General features: G+C 45.3%; 1 protein-coding gene across 1 annotated transcript; it reads left to right on the top strand.

The window, feature by feature from the left end:
- Positions 1 to 367: 367 nt before the first annotated feature.
- rilp (Rab interacting lysosomal protein) lies at positions 368 to 15,486 on the top strand. Its single transcript, XM_083637282.1, has 8 exons — positions 368 to 996; positions 3,481 to 3,604; positions 4,927 to 5,048; positions 7,156 to 7,338; positions 7,932 to 8,098; positions 9,218 to 9,340; positions 10,656 to 10,739; positions 13,639 to 15,486. The coding sequence occupies exons 1-8, from the start codon at positions 655 to 657 to the stop codon at positions 13,763 to 13,765; spliced, it is 1,272 nt and encodes a 423-aa protein (XP_083493408.1). The 5' UTR covers positions 368 to 654; the 3' UTR covers positions 13,766 to 15,486.

Here is a 15,486-nt window from a genome sequence, read left to right as displayed (position 1 = left end):
AACTGGGAACATAATAACCCTCCCTGCTTTATGAAATTATAATTCATCACAAGGTGGTATGGTTTATAGTCTTGAACAACTTATTTAGGGCAGTATATTCTGAATCATGTTCTGATTTGCCTGGGGCAGGACCATTGACTACAGAGGAAATACGATTTGCATGCACTGTTGCATGCATTACTATGGTCGACCTGGCAGGCGAGTTATATGCCTGTGGGCGGCTGATCTCGTATTACATTCATTGGTCAGAAAAGTAGGAGGATCCTCTTGCAGCGAGTGTGGGCAGACAGAGACAGGGTTGTGTGCCAGACTAGTCTTGTACTCTACGTCCTTTCTTACATTATGTGACCGCGCCGATAAAATGCGTCAGGTGTTGTCGGAAGAGGAGCAGCAGGTCAAGTTCGGACGTGTCGATAGCATGGGCTGGGCAATGTTGCGAACCAAGCTTAGACCAGTGCTGCATGGGTTTGTCTCCAATAACGCATGAGCGTGTTGTTTTCATTTTCAGAAATTGCACATTGTGTTCGTTCTCATAAATCTCGCGTCTGTTTGTGGTTGGCTGTCATGCGAGTAGTCTCGCTTTCGATAACGTTAGTTGATAAGGTGCGAGTCTAGTGTACTTAAGTTGTCTGACTAGGTTCAGACTGTTCCGACATGGAGATCACTGAAGAGCATTCAGATTCAGAAGTCAAAAAGACAGGCTGTTTTGATAGGACGTATTCAGCCTTAACGGTGGATGATGTGTACGATATTGCCAAATTGATTGGCACCGAAGTGGAGAAACTTATCGACGGCTACGGCAAAGACAGTGCCGTGGGACTCGTGCCGAAAGTAGTCAAAGTGCTGGAGCTGTTGGAGAGCTTTGCATCGAGGAACCATGCACAGAACCTGAGGGAAGAGGAGCTGCTGAAAACCTTGGAGACCATACAGCTCCAGCAGCAGAAGAAACGTGCCGTGAAGGAGGGCGAAGACGTCAAGGACAGGAATGAATTGCGGGTGAGTAACGTTAAGATGGTAGCTTTTAATCCTCCCACCACGTTGTAAAGGTTGTAAACAATGACGGATGCATCGAATGACGTTGCCGTTAGAATGTGGTTGTAATGGCAGTGCTATACCAGTGTTGTTACAACTCCAGTCCTGCTTGCTACTTGACGTAACGTTCGTTACATACATGACGTAGGCCTATGATGAGTATGATTCTTGTGTGTCACTCCGCCAGCCAACGCCTTCGGCAGTGTTGCGAAAACATTTCTTATTATTACAAGGATTGGCTGAGTTATAACTGGTAAACACCAAACACACACCTGCAACCAGGAGGTTGTTGTTTTAACCGCATGCCAGCCAGCTAAGCTAATTCAGATATTAATCATCACCTCATCGTTCCACTTGTTTAATATAAATGTATAAAATATAGATTATAATGTATCAATAATTAGCCTATAATATTTGTATAATGGTCATTTTGAATACATGATACATAATACAGCCCCCATTCCCATTCCTTGTATTACACCTGCTAACAAAATTCATACTCCATATTCCCTGAAACGTCCAGATTTTTGCTGTTTTATGGTCATCCTGTACCTGAAGTTGAATGATGATAAGTGCTAAGTTCCTCCCAAACTAAAAAAGAAAAGAAAAAAGTTCCTCCCAAACTTCCAGATTATTGCTCAGTAGCCTACTGAGTATGTCCTCTAATATTACTAGGTAGGCTACCCAGTAGTTAAAAAAATAACTACAGTAGGCCTATACGTTCTTTGTAAGTTCCCGAATTACCCACTTATTCCATAACTTCACATCTTATTCCCATGTACCTACAATGGCACGTGCTGTACTTGTACACCGTTAGTACAAAAGATTACACCTTCTCCAGAGTAATTACACTGCAGGCTACATTGTGGGCTGTAATCTAAAGCATTAACCAGAAAGTGTATGAAACCCATGACAAAAACAGTCATACATTATGTCAATGTGTTACTTATGGATGATATTAGTGAAAATAAATTATCCCTCTTTTTGCTGGGGAACTCCCTGAAAGACCTCTGGGGGTTTCGGTGGGGGGGGGGGGGGGGTGGACTGGGGAGATCTCCCCACGCACTACGTCCTGCCGGTGAAACTACTTGATGTCAGGTGAAAAGAAGCAGCTGGTGACTGCACATGTACTGGAGGAAGCGCCTACTGGTCTACGGCTCTCCCTAAATTGGCAGAGAGGTGGTAGAGCAACGACCAGGACAGCAAGGGAATTGGCCAAGTACAATTTGAGAGAAAATGGGAGCTTCACTGGCAGGACGTATAGCACGTGGGAGGATCACGCTCTTCCCACCAGTTCCCTTCCGCCCCGACCAGGCGCCCCCGACTGACCAGAGGAGGGGCTATTGCAGCGACCAGGAAATACCCCCAATCCGGCTTCCCACCTGCAGGCACAGCCAATCGTGCCTGTATGGACGCCCGACCAAGCCCAGAGTTAACACGGGGGTGTGAACCTGCATGGGTGCATGTTTCTAACCACCATATTAATGGGAAATACCCCCAAATTTCTTGCAGACATCAATGATAATGCTGCTTATGAGTAGAGGTAGATGGTGGTGTTTAATACCACCATCTACCGCCATCCTAGCCACATGGCAGATCAGTTATGAAGGACTAGTATTGAGAGATTGTGACAAATAATCTTTAAAATGCCTGAAAAAAATCACGCTCACAAAATGAGCAACACCTTCACCTTGCAATGTTTTGACCACACACAGTAATGTTTTTTTTCCTCTCATTGTTACCTATTCCCTACTCCATCATATGAAGTCTTTTTCAGACATTTCTTATCCCTAAACACATCCAACCCCTTACAGTCTATGGTCTAACTCTAACCCTTTAAACAAAGTTTAAAGTTTCTAAAGATGTAGGATCAATGTAGTGTAGACAAGTGTCATTCTGGTTAGTGCTGAGAGTGGTTATTCTTAAGGATTTGCTGACATCATGCAAGCAAGGCAGACATACATTATGTGAATAAACAAGTGTATCAATGAAACGGACGTGGTCTGAGCTTCGCTTTTTAACCCGGATATTATAAAAGACCCCACAGATTCATAACAGGTCTAAAGTCATGTTATAGCAGTCTGGCACACTTTAGTGACAAGCAAGACAACAGTAAAACTGACAAGTTTTTGTATTGAGTTTGGCATCAGTGGGCATAACCCGTAGGAGTGCGAGCCCCGTTCCCCCAGCGTTGCATAGCAACAACACTGGTAGGTAACCTCAAGAATGGAGAAGGGTGGCTGCTGTGGCAAGTCAGAATTTAGATTTTGAGATCTCTGTCCACTGTCTTGGATCTAATTCAACAAAAAGTCTGTAGTTGTAAGCACTCAATTAATTTACAGTATAACAAAACGACACATCAGCTCTCACACACCCGCAGTTAAATAGTTTATCTGAGGTGCTGATTGACAGTCTGGCTCCTCCTCTTCTCCTCTCCTCTCTGAACAGGAGCTGCAGCAGAAGCAGGAGCAGTGGAGAAGGAGGTGTGAGGAGCTGCAGGTCCAGGTGCAGCAGCTGCAGGTGGACAGGGAGGACCTGCAGAGCAGGCTGAAGGGCAGCCATGCCCAGGACGGTATGTCCCAGGGTTCTCACACGCACCAGCCACATTAGTGTCTTCTTGAATACCTAAATTAAAATGTAAATTATCCTGTCTTTGCTATTGGTTGTTTGCATGTGGTTTTGTACATTATTTCCTTTAAATTCCCATTCAATTTTCAAAAGTCTTTTGTTTTGTTGCTTTGCTCCAAAATTAATTCCATACTCCGCTGTTTCCCAGCGATGACCACATAAACCCCTCATTATGTCCAGAGGGAATCCCATCTGTGAGGGTTGAGTGAGTCTGGGATAGTCAAGTAAACCTTGATGGTTTTAGGATGGCTACAAATCCCCAGCATGTGTTTAATAGTTTCAACCTTTCACACAATGTAAAACGAATGCAGACCTCAGATAAAATACTCAAGCATGTTTGTCATCCCACAGTATTCAAAAGCACTGCTAACATTACGGATGCACCAATCCAATATTCAGTAGCGGAATTGGATCCTTAACCAAACTATTTATTTATTTATTTTGTTTCCCCACTTGAATCCATGTGTACATTGAAATAAAAACAACTTGTCGTGAGCAAGTGTTGTCAAGCAGTTATTGCAGTGTGCTGCATAGTTTGAAGCAAGCAGCTTGATAGAAAGCATGTGTGCACTCTGGAATTTGTTTAAACGGGAGCCTGAAAGCAGTCCAACAGGTAATTGTAATGTATTTGCAGTGCAAGTGTTTCAAGGGTTGGCAGCAGCAGAGGTAATTACAATACCACTAATTGAATCAGGCTCTTGAAGACACCTGATTTCAAGAACATCTAGTTGCATACCAGCCAACACTCCAGATTTTTAACCCTTTCTCCCGTTGTGCTCCCAATTGTTAATTTCTCCCGCTAATCTCCCGATTTGTAGGATATGTGTCGTTGTACTTGGCAACCCAACTCAGAGGCAGTGACGAGTGACGCAGGGTGCGTAACTGCATCACTGCACTCGCTCAAGCTCTTGGTGGAGGATCGCAGTCAAACACGTCCCAAGAAGAAGAGATGCGCTGCCAAACTTCAGTGCGAGAGCTTCCCGTTTCTAACCGCTAGCCACATTAGCAAATGCCATGCGTTTTGCAAGCTATGTTTTGCAAGCTATGCGTTTTACAAGCCATGTCGGGCTATGTCGTTTTGCAAGCTATGTAGCCAGTATGTGTATGTATGAAAATGACGTTAGCAAACGTTCAGCATCAAGTTGAGATTTGATTGTTTGTGTGTGTTTGTGCATGTGTGTGTGTGTGTGTGTGTGTGTGTGTGTGTGTGTGTGTGTGCGTGCGCTTGCGTGTGTGTGTGCGTGCGCGTGCATGCGGGCGTCTCAGACCGTGTTCAGCGGCAGGAGAGAGAGGTGATGCTGAAGCTGAAGGAGGTGGTGGACAGGCAGAGAGATGAGCTGAGGGCCAAAGTCCAGGAGATTACCACCATCTCCAAAGAGGTGGAAGCGGTGAGGAGACAGAACACACAACACACACACACACACACACACACACACACACACACACAAACACACACACACACACACACACACTTAAAGACACGCATGTGATTGTGCACAGAGACGCACACATACATATACATTGTATAGTAGTATGAGGTGTCTGTTTAAGTCATTCCTCTGGTAGGAATACGTTCCTTCATTTAATTCAAGAGCTTGATTGGCAGCACGGCCATCTTTCACGCTGGCAGGTGCAAGTAGTCGAGACCAGAGAGCAAGCTGAGGCTCACCAGAGAGGAAGCTGTGTGCTCTCTGCTAGTTTGCATGACAGCTGCACCACATGGCTCCACACACAGAACGCAAACAGCCACAGGCATATTATGAACGTGTCGTTACAAAGGTCTGTGCCCTGCTTTCATATCAGTCGTGTTGCCTCACACAAAGAATTTTATTTATTTAACCTTTATTTAAAGTGTAACTTACCCCCAAAACACTTTTTTCAGCTTTTAACCAATATATATGACTTTGGGGGTGGTGTGTGTGAAGAATTCTGGTCAAATCTTCCACATTTGAGACCAAACTGTTGCCATTCTACCATTTGTATCATTTTGCAGCAGCATAACTGGCATAAGTGCCCTCTATGGGTGGAACACTGCTTTTTTTTGCCCTCAAATTAATGGGAGATTTGGTACAACCGAACCACGTGCCAGGGGGACCTTGCGTCTTTTTAGGTATATGAACAGAGAAGCTCTGGCGAGCTCTCTGACATATTGGTCATCACTGTTCAGCATATTTAAAAGATGGCCTCGTAGCAAAATAAGTCCATTCAAAATTCGGAACCCCCAGCCCACCCTCCTGTTTACTGTGAAATATGATGTCACGTGTACTATGAGTATTTAGTCCAGTCCACTGCCTTACCAAACGCACAGTTCTATCATTCATTTCACGTAGAGATTTACATGGAAAATGTACATTGGAAAACAAGTGTTGAACCTTGGCCAGTGCTATTTGGCCACACACACACACACACACACACACACACACACAGTCACAAACTGGGTGTAGTAAGTGAGAAATCATTTGCTGGTGCGACCAACTGAGAAACTTGGCAGCACCGGTGCTGCTACCAGTGGGAAAGTGAGTCTAAAGGCCCGCCCACATGGCAGGTGGAGACCTGGGATCAGCAGCCTGGAAGACAGGAACTGTTCCAACTGTCAGCCAATGAGGGACGAGCGTTGAGATAATCATCCTATATACTGGCTGACTGTTGAGCCACACCTTTGGAGTCAAGACAAGTCCAGGCAGTGGCCTCACTCCACTACTCACAGCTGCTGAGTGTGTGTGTGTGTGTGTGTGTGTGTGTGTGTGTGTGTGTGTGTGTGTGTGTGTGTGTGTGTGTGTGTGTGTGTGTGTGTAGGTGTGTGTGTGTGCGCGTGTGTACATGTGTATGTGTGTGTGCGTGTGCGTGCGTATAAGAGTGTGCACGTGTGCGTGCAGCAGATAACAGCGGTCATGACTGGGTCATGACTGTGTGTGTTTGTTTCTGCTTTCGCTGTGCTCCTTCCTGTCAGAGTCATGTGACTGGAGTGAAAGACAGAATGTTGAAAAACAGCACATGTGCAGCTCAGCTCGTTTCTGCTTGTAAGCTCGTTTCTGCTTGCTCAAATAGCCTCGAATAGCTTCCCCTCTTGAACTGAATGCTACTCTTGTCTTGAATTTATACCTCTCCCTACGCAGTCGTTCGCTCTGAATCCCATGTGTGTGGTCATTTCACCCCAGTCATTTGCTACTATTAATATTACTCGTGTAACTTTTTTGCCTTTTGGACAGGAACTTGATTTAGTCCTGGCTTATTGGTTTGGCTTACTGCTAACAGTGTATTTACTCTAGCTACAGGTGGCGGTTAGGGAACTCTGTGTCTGTGTGCAGTTAGGCAAATTAGACTCAAACCTGTGTGGCCGTGTGTACGTACATGTGTGTGCGTGTGTGTGTGTGTGTGTGTGTGTGTGCGTGCGTGCGTGCGTGCATGCGTGCGCGCCCGTGCGTGTGTGCGTGCGTGCGTGTGTGTGTGTGCGTGTGTGTGCGTGCGTGCGTGCGTGCATGTGTGTGTTTGCAGCTCCAGGAGCATTCGGAGCGCTTCATGCAGATGAATGGGGAGCTGCGGCGGCGGCAGAGTGTGCTGCAGGCCCAGCTGAAGAGCACCGCGGAGAGGAAGGCCGACATGGAGGCCGACCTCACAGAGAAACACAGGCACATAGAAAACCTCCAGGCGCAGCTGGACAGAGCCAACACCAGCCCTGTAAGGAGTGTGTGTGTGTGTGTGTGTGTGTGTGTGTGTGTGTGTGTGTGTGTGTGTGTGTGTGTGTGTGTGTGTGTGTGTGTGTGTGTGTGTGTGTGTGTGTGTGTGTGTGTGTGTGTGTGTGTGTGTGTGTGTGTGTGCGCGCGCGCGTGCGTGTGTGTATTGTGTGCACATACATACATGCACCTTACACAGAATAGATTATTACTGTTTATGTTTCTTTTTCCCACAGTGCTGGGCCAGTGGCCCCATCGGGGTCATATGATTAGTGAGTTTAGTGGGGAAATGGGCGTAGCTAGGGATAGGAAGGTGCTAGAGAGTCGAGGGGTGGGTAGGATTGGTGGCTAGGGGCATATGGGTGGTGCTTAGGGGCAGGGCAAGGGGTTGGGGTGAGGGCAAGGGGTCCGTAGGGGGAGTGGCACCGTGGCCTTAAAGGTTTGAGCTTGTTATATTTCATGTCCACTTCATAATACATAATATTCTACTTGTCGTGTCTGTTTGTATTAAAGTGTGTTCTTGTTTGGAGTTGTTTGGTTGGCGTAGTTTGGATGAACCTAGCAAATGGTCATCACAACTCTCTGTTGTCCCATCAGTCCAGTCCGTCTCAGAAGTCTCTGCAGCCCACGGGGCTGGCGGTCAGCCAGAAGGATCCGGACCAGCCGTGCTTCACTAAGAAGGAGGTGCGCGACATGCTGTATGAGAGGAACGAGCTCAAAGCCAACCTGTTCCTGGTCCAGGAGGAGCTCAACTACTATCAGAGGTGGGTTTGCAGGCAGGGCGTTTTTGTGAATTCAGGTCAGTTTGACTGGTCTTCACAAAGTCTTTTTCATGGGGTCACTATCCACCTTGATTTTGAATGCCCCGCTGTAAAATGATTATTGGTTCAAGATCCGGTCTAGAACGTGACTGACCTTCCACAATATCAGGTGGTTGTTAACGTTATTTGTTGCAGAGGGTTTGCGGTGCTCGTACTGAGCGCATTTCCTCGTCAAACGCCGACGGTGAAAAAAGTTTGCTTGTCACAAAGAAATAACACTCGTTTGACAACTTATTTAAGGCCAAGGGGATGTAATTATGATATCTATCACATCAGCTAGCCTGTTGCTCTTTGAACAAGTCGGGATATTTATCGGCGAGATGTTTGGCCAAGCTGGACGTGATTGGCTCCCTTCGCCTGCAGCTTTGAAACATTGTTTACAGATGGGCTATGTTGTGTCCGTGTCAGTAACGTAACGGTGGGAGGGGGCTGGGAGGATTACACCGGAAGAAGCGCCCATATTTCACGTAAGGCATCATGGCAGCTAGGAATAAGGTGGATAGGTTAGGTCTTACATTACAACATTAACATTAGAATTAGGATTAGTTTCACATGTATTTTTCTTATCACTTAGAAGTAGCCAAGTGAGTGTGACAGCCTCAAAAATGAAAGTCAAGAAAAAGTTCAAATAGCAGAGGGAGGTAGGAGAGAGGCAGAGGAGGAAGTTCGGGCCGACTACTCATCTTTCTTTCTGACTCTGCATTATATTATTATCCACTTTTACCATTTTCCAATCTGCTACAGAAATGTATCTGAGTAAACAGAGCTAACGTCATGACATGCCAACTAAAATACAAATTACATTTTTAGATTTGATTCACCGACTAACTCAAATTGAAATGTTTTGCATGGGTGTCTACGACCAATCCTTTCTCTGGCCTGTTTAGCTCTGCTGCTCCTTTGAGAGAATCTACGATGAATATGATTTCACCCATATATTAAAAAAACCTTGATTTGTGTGTGTGTGTGTGTGTGTGTGTGTGTGTGTGTGTCTGTCTGTCTGTCTGTCTGTCTGTCTGTCTGTCTGTCTGTCTGTCTGTCTGTCTGTCTGTCTGTCTGCAGGGAGATTCTGAATGATGAGAGGTGCCCAGGCTTCCTCCTAGAAGCCGTCCGCTCTGCGATCAAGAAGCAGAGAACAGTCATCAAGGCCAAGATGCTGGGCATTCATGTGGACGAGTGTAGCAGGTCTCTCTCTCTCTGTGTTTCAGTCAAACTTACACACACACACACGCACGCACACACACACACGCGCACGCACACACACGCACGCACGCACGCATGCACACACACACACACACACACACACACACACACACACACACACACACACACACACACAGTAAAATAACAATCAAGGAAACGTCCACTTACCCGATTTAATACTCCCAATATTCAAGGACACACTCACACTCAAAATCTTGCTTTCATTAATCCCTAGACTAGAAAAGTTAAAAACACGCACATCCAGGTCGAATCCGGCACGTGCAGAGCTGGAGAGAGGCTGGAACAATGAGAAAATAAATAAAACAGCTCACACACTGCAAGGGCTCCAGCGAATTATTAATTTTTTTATTGTACCAACGGTGCACTAAAAATAATTCACTGGAGCCCTTGCAGTGTGCGAGCTGTTTTATTTATTTTCTCATTAATCCCTAACCTTAACTTTAACTTGAACTATATCTTCAACATTCACTTTAGATCCAACCCCCAACTCACCCATCTTATCTGAAACTCAATCATGAAGTAATCCTTTCAAAAGTGTGGTCAGAACTATTTCAGAAGGGAGGTGATTTTTGGATAGTTTTTCTGTTTGCTAAGGAAATAGCACACACACACTCTCTCGTAACGGACAAGCCCGTCTTTTATTGTCACACGAACACCACAATACATGCATGCGGCCACAACACACTCATGCTGACGGTGGCCGGTGAAAAGTGTCCTCTGCATTTAACCCATCCAGGCATGTCCTTTCCTCCGGGGGGGCAGGCCAGGAGCAGTGGTCGCTTTCTCGTACAGCGCCCGGGGACCAACTTCGGATGTTGTCGTCACTGGTCGGATGACGATGACCATCTGATCTTCTGCATGTTTTTAGTGGGGGGGTTATATACGGAGGAACCCCCTGGGGGAGCACGGGGAGAACATGCAAACTCCACACAGAGAGAAAGGCCCTTACGACAAGATACCCCACCTGGGCAGTAGGCACTGAAGATATGGGGGGGAACACAACCACAGCGCCCACAGTGTCCCAGGCGAGAATCAAACTCAGGACCTTCTGACTGTGAGGCGACAGCGCTACCGACTGCGCCACCGTACCCCTTACCCCGTACACCCACCCACACACACACACACACACACACACACACACACACACACACACACACACACACACACACACACACACACACACACCCACCCACCCACACACACACACACACACACACACACACACACACACACACACACACAGTTTACAGTGTTTTTATTTTCCCACTCTCTCCAGTGACGAGGAGATGAAGGGGCCTCTGTTTGAGCAGACAGAAGTCGACAGCGCTGACAAACCAGCTGAATCTCGCATTCGAAACCTGTAAGTACGACTTCCCCCTACGGTGCGCCACTCAGATCTCAGCAGTATCCAAACAACAACACTTCTCATGTTTGCAACAAAGGAACTATACTTTGATATAGATTTTTTAATAGCGTTTTCAACACAAAGCGGTTTCATTCGTAATTGGCACACAAGACACCACAGCTGCAACTGGTTGGCCTAATTAGTAGCGTCTGCGGACAAAATGCTCTTACCAACTGATTAATCCAGGTGTGGCAGAGCAGCGGTCGGTTGTCGAGAAATAATGACCGGTGAATATTGTTGATTGACCAATCAGAATCGAGTATTCGAGAGAGCCGTGTTCTAACATTATATATACGAGGGATCAACCGAGCAGCATTTTGGTAAACAAACCGCGTTTCAGGGGGGAAACGGCAATGGGACCCTATGGCGCCAGCCTTGAGTGCTCACTCTAGCCCCAGCTGTGCGGTGTACATTTTAAAAACTGCGACAGTTCACATAACTTTAACGAGACATGATGATGAGATTGATGAGATTCATTTTATTTAAATTTGTTTCAGGCACAAAGGTTGGTACAACTGCAAACATATAATGTCAGTAACACAGATACACAAACAACAACAATGGACAATACACAGAGTTTGGTTCCATCCGCACAGAGAAATGAACTCCTGTCCCAAAGAGGCGTGTGGGGGAACTAAGTCCCCACCAAATGAAACAACATGCATATATTATACATCAAACTCTTGAGCTACTGCTGCTTTCACTCAGAATATTAAAATATAAGCGATGTCATGTATAGTTCTTGAGATATTAATTGTTTGTTTGCCACAACTCATACTAGTTAACTGCTGCAGAGTCCCCCGGAAGTCAGGTGTTTGTTGTCGTCGTGATGTCACACTGATTCCTCGTACAGTATATCGTTAGTTTTCTTCTTCTTCTTCTTCTTCTTCTTCTTCTTCTTCTTCTTCTTCTTCTTCTTCTTCTTCTTCTTCTTCTTCTTCTTCTTCTTCTTCTTCTTCTTCTTCTTATTCTTCTTCTTCTTCTTTTTTTTGCTTCGCTCATTAATAGGATTTAGCACATGGGTGTTTGACCACACTTCAGGGGCTGTCCCTTCACTATAGCGTCTATACCTATTACTACAAACTTGTATCTGTTAAGACAGAGGGCTGAACCAGCTCCAACTAATGATGGATAGAGATGAGGGTTGGGTATTGATTTTGATTCTGATTCTGATCCTGCAAATTGATTCCGGTTCTTAACACGTTCACTGCCAACAACGTGTTAACACGTTTTCAGAATCCAGCTGTTGACTGCCAACAACGTGTTAACACGTTTTCAGAATCGATTTTTTTTTTTTGACGGTGGATCGTTGATCTGGCCCTTTTGCATCTTCTATTATACTGTTAGAGCCGCCGGGCGTGTGCAATCCATTCCGCCGACCCACTGAGTGGCGACGGTGCTCAGACTATTGAGTGTTGTTTGGCCAGAAACGCACGCATTCCAGCTGAGCTCAACCGAGGACCCAGAAGCGAACGAGCCTCATTCTCATACTGTAGGCGAAAACCTTTCACACGGGCGCACGGCGGTGGGGGGTTCCAAAGGTGGACTGGGTGGAAAGCACACTTTGAAGCGCGCAGCATAAAGCCTAGAGTCACACAAGGCTTCGTCAAAGCTCTCAACCGAAAATCCAAGAACGGATTAAGCCACATCCACGCTCGCCGACGAGGGGCCGCCAGAGAGGGAGGCTGCTGCTCACTGCTCAGACAGGCAGGAGAGACTGGCTTGTGACTGACAAACGCTGCTGAAATCCACCAGACACGCCCACGGAGGGAGGAGTTGTAAGGAGAGGGGGTGCGGGTGCTGCTATGGAGGAAATTACTGTTCAGAACTATATTGTTTATGTCTGATGTCTCACTGATGCCAAAAATAAATGGTTAAAGTGACTGTTTGATATTGAATTTCACAAAACTGCGATTATCTCAGCTTTTTGTCTCAGACGCTGAAACCATGCTGTACTCAACGGCTAATATCTACATAACTACTAACTCTACAAACTAACTCTTTTAGACAGAGAAAGCACACATTCTATTAGTACTTTTGTGAACTTTGTGTTCACAAAGTCCAAGCAGAAAATTATCCTTGGCTCTTGTAAAATGAGCCAGAATCCTCAAAAAAACCCTCTGGCTACCTACAGTAAAAAAAAAAGGCTGGCAGTGAATGTGTTAATGATTCTCAATTCTATTCTTCTATTTCTATTCTTCTATTCTATTATTTGAGGGACGGGGTCAAAACAGGTCACATGTTTATTTATTTATTATTTTGCAGAAAAGCGTTTATTATTTAAAAAGCTTTACCCAGACAGTGTCCCAGACCCAGAGAGAGATCTGCATGCAGTAACGTAGTGTATCTGCGTAAGCACTCTCATGGTTCTGGCGTTGAGTCTAGGGTTAGTGAAACTGTGCTCACGAGTGAGAATTTGATTAAAGGACAATGGAGAATGCAGTTGACTAGGACTCGTCTGGTTAGCAACCTGTGTCTTTTTTCATTTTGTGTGTGTGTGTGTGTGTGTGTGTGTGTGTGTGTGTGTGTGTGTGTGTGTGTTTTGGGACATTTTTGCCTTTATTAGATAGGGATTAGACTGTGAGAGAGTGGATGACATGACAAAGGAAGCACCACAATTCGCCGAATAAGAAACAAGAGTAAAACAAAATGCCACACGAGTCACGACCGCCATTGCTATAAAAAATGAAAGAGGAAACACACATCATCTGTGAATGAAAGTACTGGCCCCATCCCGCTCAGGCTGCTGACCCCGTCTCTGACCACCTCAGACTGTGCTTCTCTGTCCTGGCCTACATTTAGCTCTAAGGCCCTCACACCCCATCTGATCTCTTGTCTGCTCTGTCGGCTGCAGCTTCGGTTTCCTGACGCGGTCTGGCAGCGGACGGAGCCCCGCCCACATGAGCAGCTCCGCCTCCAGCTGGGAGATCATCGGAGACTCGGAGGCTGACGGGGAGGCAGAGCAGCGACCGTCTCCCTGAGCCCGGGACCTTCGTCTGCACACCGTCCCAGACGCTGAGGAGAACTTTTGCCTTGACTTGAATCACAGTTGTGTTGTGGCTCAGGAAATAGTTATGAGGACAAGGTGGAGTTTTGACGACACGAGATGAATGCAGCCCAATTGTGTGTCCTGACAAACCTTACCAGACAAATGACACTACTGTAGCTGAGTGTCCTGACAAACCTGACCACACAGATGACACTACCAGTGTCCTGACCATACCACCAGAGTGTCCTGAGTGACAAACCTTACCACACAGATGACACTACCAGAGTGACTTTCTCGTTTTCTCTTTGTCACTCTATTTCTATCATACTTTCCTTCATTTCCTCTTTTGTTACCTTCGCTCTCGCCCTGGCGCTAGCTCTTTCGTTTGTTCGTTTGTTCGTTTGTTCGTTCGTTCGTTCGTTCATTCGTTCGTTCTTTCTTTCTTTCTTTCTTTCTTTCTTTCTTTCTTTCTTTCTTTCTTTCTTTCTTTCTTTCTTTCTTTCTTTCGCTCTCTCTCAGGAGGGCTTAGTGAGAGGAACAGTGAACAGCTATATATGGTACAGTGTACCACAGTATTAAGAGGGAATTGTTTTAAACTGACACAAAGAGATTCTTCCTTTTGTGTGATTCAAGCATTTACACAGCAAAAATGTTAACCTTCATTGTAGGGATCTAAGTTCTTGAAAAAAATTGGTTACTCATAGTTGTATTTGTATAGAGCTTTTACATAAAAAAAGAAAAAAGAAGAAGATATTACCAAAAAGTATTCTGGATTGAAACTATCCAAACAGTAGTCATGTGGAGACAATCTAACACAATTCACCTCTGTTCCACAAGAGGGCACTGGTTAATTTCTAACAACTAACAATCAAGATGTTATCAAGAATTGAACATGTAACATTCATGTAACATTCCCCTCAGTAGGGGATTTTTTAAGCCATGTGTTTACCCATGTTTGGGTATTTCTCATTACGTATTACTAATAGCTCTTCCACGATCATCAAGTGAAAAGCAACTTCTAAATACCAATCTCTTTCATTGTATATGTGGATGCACTGTGTCGCCTGAGTATGAGCCTTAATTCACTGCTTGTACATGTATTCATGAAATTGTATTTTTTATAAGCTTCAGTCGTCAATCCTTGCACAGAGCATGAGGTCTTTGGTGTGATGCTGGTGCCATGAGTGTAGGCGGGTGCATGCATGTGTGTGTGTGTGTGTGTGTATTTGGCTGGTGTACCAGCTTCTGCAGGTTAGCTATTTTACATTGAAAAGGAAGTATGTGCTTCCTTTGAGGAAATGAGAATGTGTGTGTGTGTGTGTGTGTGTGTGTGTGTGTGTGTGCGTGTGCGCGCGCGCGTGTTGCTCCCACCAGCTCCAGCTGACGAGTTAACACAGACAAACCACACTGGCTGTCTGACCCCTCTGTCCCCCTTAAACGTCTGATAGTGTGGCAGATATCACATGGAACACACCCATGGAATTCTGCTGTCAATGTACGACCTTCCAATCAGACCATATTTTCTTACAATATAGTGTGCACAATTTATTTTTGTAAGTATGTTTTTAATTGAAAGGTTTTTGCCTACAGAAATGGATTAAAGCTCTCAATGGCAATGTAACTTTGAATTTGATTGAATGTGTGATCAAACTTTGAAATGTGTGTGTCTATGTGTGTGTGTGTCTCTGTATGTATAGTTACAATAAAGGAAAC

This window comes from Poromitra crassiceps, assembly GCF_964638095.1.
Source record: "Poromitra crassiceps genome assembly, chromosome: 5".
Lineage (NCBI taxonomy): Eukaryota > Metazoa > Chordata > Actinopteri > Beryciformes > Melamphaidae > Poromitra > Poromitra crassiceps.
The sequence above is the reverse complement of the archived record's forward strand: the minus strand, read 5'-3'. Positions and strand labels throughout refer to the sequence as shown.

Bases quoted from the DNA above. Each gene is read 5' to 3' on its own strand.
- rilp (XM_083637282.1), top strand. From the start codon at position 655: ATGGAGATCACTGAAGAGCATTCAGATTCAGAAGTCAAAAAGACAGGC. The intron at 5,049-7,155 runs GTGAGGAGACAG...GTGTGTTTGCAG, and splicing joins TCTCCAAAGAGGTGGAAGCG to CTCCAGGAGCATTCGGAGCG. The intron at 9,341-10,655 runs GTCTCTCTCTCT...CACTCTCTCCAG, and splicing joins CATGTGGACGAGTGTAGCAG to TGACGAGGAGATGAAGGGGC.